The sequence below is a fragment of the Oryza brachyantha genome, chromosome 6 (assembly GCF_000231095.2).
Source record: "Oryza brachyantha chromosome 6, ObraRS2, whole genome shotgun sequence".
NCBI classification, from domain to species: Eukaryota; Viridiplantae; Streptophyta; class Magnoliopsida; order Poales; family Poaceae; genus Oryza; species Oryza brachyantha.
In genome coordinates, this window is record NC_023168.2 from 16,836,955 (window position 1) to 16,843,171 (window position 6,217).

Below are 6,217 nucleotides of genomic sequence, written 5' to 3' on the forward strand. Positions count from 1 at the left end.
AGATGATGTCCTGTCAAGGAAGCTGCAACTGCAAGCCCAGATGTTGGACGTGCACGCTCGTCGCCGTCCCTATTAAACCCGCCCTCCTCCGATGCACGCTCTCCTCCTCCTCCTCTCCATGCCCCCTCGCCGCCGCCAACTCCGTCGTCGTCGACAACTCCGGCAGCTTGGGTCATCATCAGTTGTAGGGGTGGTGGTGCTGACGGCGGCGACGGTATGCTCGGGTCACTCCACTCCTCGTCGTCTTCTGACACGGACAATAACAATAGCGGCTGCAAGAACAATGGTGGAGGCGAGGCCGCCGCCGTTGCGGCGGCGGCGCCGTCCACGCGGGACCTGCTGCTGGCCTGTGCTGACCTGCTGCAGCGCGGCGACCTGCCGGCCGCGCGCCGCGCGGCGGAGATCGTGCTGTCGGCGGCGTCGCCTCGCGGCGACGCGGCCGACCGCCTGGCCTACCACTTCGCCCGCGCGCTGGCGCTGCGGGTGGACGCCAAGGCCGGCCGAGTCTTCGTCGGCGCCGGGGTGGCGCGGCCGGCGTCGTCCGGGGCGTACCTGGCGTTCAACCAGATCGCGCCGTTCCTGCGGTTCGCGCACCTCACGGCGAACCAGGCCATCCTCGAGGCCGTCGACGGCGCCCGGCGCGTCCACATCCTCGACCTCGACGCCGTCCACGGCGTGCAGTGGCCACCGCTGCTGCAGGCCATCGCCGAGCGCGCGGACCCGGCGCTGGGCCCACCCGAGGTCCGCATCACCGGCGCCGGCGCCGACCGCGACACCCTCATCCGCACCGGCAATCGCCTCCGCGCCTTCGCCCGGTCAATCCATCTCCCTTTCCACTTCACCCCGCTCCTCCTCTCCTGCGCCACCACGCCTCACGTCGCCGGCACAAGCACGGCCGGGGGCGCCGCCGCCACCACTGCCTCGAGCGAGGCCCCCGGCCTGGAGTTGCACCCGGACGAGACGCTGGCCGTGAACTGCGTGATGTTCTTGCACAACTTGGGCGGGCACGACGAGCTCGCCGCGTTCTTGAAGTGGGTGAAGGCCATGTCCCCTGCCGTGGTAACCATCGCCGAGAGGGAGGCAGGCAGCGGCAGCGGCGGCGGCGGCAGCGGAGCCGACCACATCAACGACCTGCCGCGGCGGGTCGGGGTGGCCATGGATCACTACTCGGCGGTGTTCGAGGCGCTGGAGGCGACGGTGCCGCCGGGGAGCCGGGAGCGGCTGGCGGTGGAGCAGGAGGTGCTCGGCCGAGAGATCGAAGCTGCCGTGGGGCCCTCCGGTGGGAGGTGGTGGCGCGGGATCGAGCGGTGGGGCGGCGCTGCCCGCTGCGCTGGGTTCGCGGCGCGGCCGCTAAGCGCGTTCGCGGTGTCGCAGGCGCGGCTGCTGCTCCGGCTGCACTACCCGTCGGAGGGCTACCTCGTGCAGGAGGCGCGCGGCGCGTGCTTCCTCGGGTGGCAGATGCGGCCGCTGCTGTCCGTGTCGGCGTGGCAGTCGTAGCCGACTGCGCGCCGGCCGCCATTGCCGCGCGCATGCATGCATGCACGCCGGAGACGAAGACGACGACGACGACGGGCTAGGGTTTGCCTGCTCGATCACTGCCCCCATATATATATAAAGCATGATATATAAATATGAATATTTGCATAGATGCAATTATATTGGCTAGTTAGCAAGATCTCATGGTGATTTTGGAGGACGAGTTAGTTAGGTCGTTCACAAGGAGGATGAAACCCTAACCCTAGCTAGCTGCTTCATTAATTGATGTTAATCTTTGGTTGTTTGGTTGGTTAATCACAAGCTGTTGATTTCGATCATGTAATTGAACGGAGAAGATTTCAGAAATTCATAGCTTAGCACGAGGATGGCAATGGAGTTAGAGGTGACGAAAAGAGATTTGAGTTGAACATGGTGAGGCTACTACTACGACGAACTAGTTCCAATTTATGTGTTCTCTTTTTTTCTTTTTTTTTCAGCTTGTTTCTATCTCACTAGTTACTGTTGGAGATTACATAGTTCTAGGGAGATTTTGTCTATATGTTGGACCTATTGCAGTATATTAATTTGTTTAATTTTGATGTGAGGATTTGTTGCTATATATATTGCTTCTATATAAATATATTTATATTCTCTCAGTACTTATTATTTATTTCGATGTGTAAATCTTGCAAAATGGATCATATCCACCATGTACTTTTTCTATGACCTTCATATGTTTTTTTAGCCTTGTGTGTATAAATAATTTTTCTTAGGCATGGAGGCCAGGAGGATCTTCTGTAGCTTCTATAGCTCACTTCCATGGCCTCATTTTATAGTCCTAAATTCACTTGCTTGTTGGTGCTTGATGCCGTTGTTAGTATTATAACTAATCATGCGTGCTTTGGCCAGCACTAACAATAAACTAATCCCTATTTTGGGAGGTTTGTTTATGTGGGAGTAATGATCACTCCTGTAGTACTGTTGCAACTTGCAACAAGGGAACAAATTAACTTTTTTATACATAGAGAGAGTGATTTTATATGTGATATATGCTAACATATATACCTAGTTAGCTTAGTGTGTTTCTTCTAATGTGCTATTAGGGAGAGATTAATTAAATTAAAGAAAAATGTTTGTGTCTCCTCTCCTGCCCAAGGAGAAGGGGTTCGGGGGTCTTGTTTTCTGTGACACATGCCCCAGATATGCTGGTAAGCTGTCTTTGTGAGGGCATGGCATGATCCCATGCATCAATGCCACCCTAATCCCTGCCCCATGTCCCCTCAAACAAAATCATGGGATTTCTCAAAACCAAGCCACCCCCTTTTGGTGGCCAACTTGCTTCCCTCTCCATGCATGGCCTCCTAATTAATCTCTCTAGCTTATTTTTTTCTCTCCTCCAATATATACTAGTAGTATCTCACTAGTTTCTCTCTCCTCTTTGGTTTAAGTTTAATTTATCTCTCTATCTAAGAATGAAAAAGATCATTCCCTTTTCGAAGGACCCATGTTCTTACTCTCTCTCTCTCTCCATTGTTGCCTTGGGATCTTTGCATGCATGCCTTGTTAATTGGTTCCTCAAAGAGAGCCATGCCGGCCATGCCCTACTTGATTCCTTCGGTTGCCTGTCTCTCATGTGTTTGAATAATTAATTTAGTATTAGATTGTACTGATTCTTTTATATATTCGCTATACTGCGCAGTTGTTTAATTTTAGCAAGTTGATTTTTGTGTAAGCGTGTGGTATGTGAATGTGTGAAGAGACAGATAATTAAAAAGGGCCGAATAAATTCGGATTAATTGACAGTACATGATTAAATTCAGAACAAAATCATAAAAGCGTTCATACTATTTTTAGGAGAGTTAGATTTATTTGAGTTTATATCCTATTATCTTCTTAATAATAGAGATATGTACCATAAATTAATAATAGAAAAATAGTGGTACCTTGTGGTACACCGGTACCTCAAGAATCTTGAAAAGCTCAAATCATAATGCTTCCCCTTTTCTGAATTACAATTTGGATTTGTGCTTTATGTGGTCACTTGTTGACTGCTTCACGCTCCAGCCTTTTCCTCTCTTTAATTTATCATGATTTTTCATGAAAGGATTAATTATCAACTATTGTGGATCTCAGGTTCTTTTAGGGCATACCTTTTGAGAGAGAACCCAATCTAGTTGCGGTGTCCACAATATATATTTAAAAAACACATTTGACTTCTTTTTAAGCATTACTTTATTTTGAAACAATTAACCTTATATATACGCATATTTCTTCGTACTGCTTTACCGTTTCATGTCAAATTGTTGCACAAACTTTCCAGCAAAAACAAATGGTTAGCTACTTAAGCATATATGATATCATAATATATTGTAGATGAATGGGCTAGTGGGTTACACATTCACTTGAACAATTCTGCATCATATGCTTTTGGCGATCTTATGTGCATTATTTTGTGTACAACCAGCCAAAATGACAAGTAGTATGTACTTACTTTCTCTTTCCCACATTAAGTTTATTTTTCTAGTAACTAGAAAAATATATTTGGGAGAGGAAGCACTTGTAGTTAGGCCTGAAAGAGAAGACATTGTAATATATGCTTACCAGCATTTTAAATAACAATGCATGTATGGGCCCAGCTGTCCAGCTCAATGCAAAGTGGGAGTGTCAAACCTTTTCTTTTTGTTGGATATATTTAACCTAATCAATGTCTTCGGGTGTTTACATTGGCTAAACTTTTTAGCCCCATGTCACATCGGATGATTAGACACTAATTTAAAGTATTAAATATAGACTAATAAAAAATCAATTTTATAAATGAGTGCTAATCCACGAAATGAATTTTTTGAGCCTAAATAATCCATAATTAACAAATGTTTACTGTAGCATCATATAGGCTAATCATGGATTAATTGGGCTCATTAGATTCGTCTCGTGAATTAGCTCAAGATTAGAGATGGGTTTCATTAATAGACTACGTTTACTATTTAAAATAAGTGTCCAAACATCCGATGTGACTAGAAGCTAATCTTTAGCCCTGAAAACAAACACCCCTTCCTCTCGTGTTGTATATAATCACACTCACATCTCTTTGACTTTGTTTAGGCAGTAAACAATTATATTTAATTGTAGCCTGGTCATTTAACCTCATCAATCTTTTCCTCAAGAAAAGTGACACTGACAGATATGTCTTCAGTCAGGCCCTATCTTTCTTTGCCTTCCAACCAATGTGTGTTTCGCAGAAGGAAAAAAAAAATACTGCTAGCACAGTACGTACTATTCTAATGATAACATAGCTATATTCACAATGCATTTGTGTTTGCATGGCCATGGCATCTCATAATCTTTTATTCCTAGTATGATGCCCCAGTCATCTAGTACTATATCTATGCATTTCATTTCATATCATAGGCATACATATCATAATTAACCTAAGGGGGCACATGTAATACATCTACTCCAAACTATAGCTATGTGTGTTGCCTTCCTTGCAGGGCAAAATATACACACATGTCACCAAAGAACACCATTAGTCTTCTCTCCTCTATAATTATAAGGGGATGTTTCATATATACACAAGAAATTATGGTACTAGTTGTCCTATCAAGCATATTTTATTTAATTTTCTTTTAATCTTATTCTCTAATTACCCTCCCACTCCCCATTTAAAATATAGGTGTATTCCTTATTCTTCCCAAAAGAGGGCATTATATTTCCATTTACAATAAGTGGTTGTTGAAAAAAAAACCATTTTTCCTCCTAAAAAATTTCGGATTAATAGCAACCAAACAAGGTAAAGTGTGTGGTGCAGAACAAAAGTTTGTTAGAACTGTCGATCAACCATGTAGGCCTTTTGATTACTCCCTGGATTTTGAAAGTTTATAGGGGAATCTTCAACTGAACTTTTTGGAGATCGATGTTACATGACATTCAGCTTCGTCAACTCCCAATGAATCACTTCTACAAATTTTTTTGTCAACTACTTACCGGAAACATATGCCTTTGTAATCTTCCTAAATGATTGCAATTCTTACTAGCTAACTAGCTAGCATATGGATAGCAAGCAACTAGATCGAGATCTCTTACCAGCTTGCATTGTTATTCACCTTAATCAGTTATACATATATGCACCAAATGGATCAAATTCTATGTAGAATTATATAGGCAGTGCGAAGCTTAATAAATGCATATGTTTGATTAATTACTATAGCTTCTAATAATTAGGTTTAAGTTAGCAGCTAGCCCAGGTGGTTCATGCATGCTGTCTTAGGGGGTGTTTGTTTCTAGAGGCTAAACTTTAGCCCCTAGTCACATCGGATGTTTAGACACTTATTATAAATAGTAAACGTAGTCTATAAATAAAACCCATCCATAATCTTGGACTAATTCGCGAGATGAATCTAATGAGTCTAATTAATCCATGATTAGCGTATGTGATGCTACAGTAAACACTTACTAATTATGGATTAATTAGGCTCAAAAAATTCGTCTCGCGGATTAGCTCTTATTTATGAAATTATTTTTTTATTAGTCTATGTTTAATACTTCAAATTAGTGTCAAACATCCGATGTGACATGGGGCTAAACAACCCCTTAATTGGATGAAGATAGTGTTGCATTAGCACACATGTAGCATCAATGATCTAGCTAGCTAGCGCATGGATGAGTGTGTGTCATCCTACGTGTAATTTAAGGTCGGCTCTGGTCAAACTAAATACTATACCAACCATCCCTAAGGCAGCAT

The 6,217-nt window shown here is 44.5% G+C and overlaps 1 protein-coding gene across 1 annotated transcript; it reads left to right on the forward strand.

Moving 5' to 3' along the window:
• Positions 1-216: 216 nt before the first annotated feature.
• LOC121054726 (protein MONOCULM 1) lies at positions 217-1,497 on the forward strand. Its single transcript, XM_040525183.1, has one exon. It carries the CDS (start codon positions 217-219, stop codon positions 1,495-1,497), a length of 1,281 nt encoding a protein of 426 aa, XP_040381117.1.
• Positions 1,498-6,217: the final 4,720 nt, after the last annotated feature.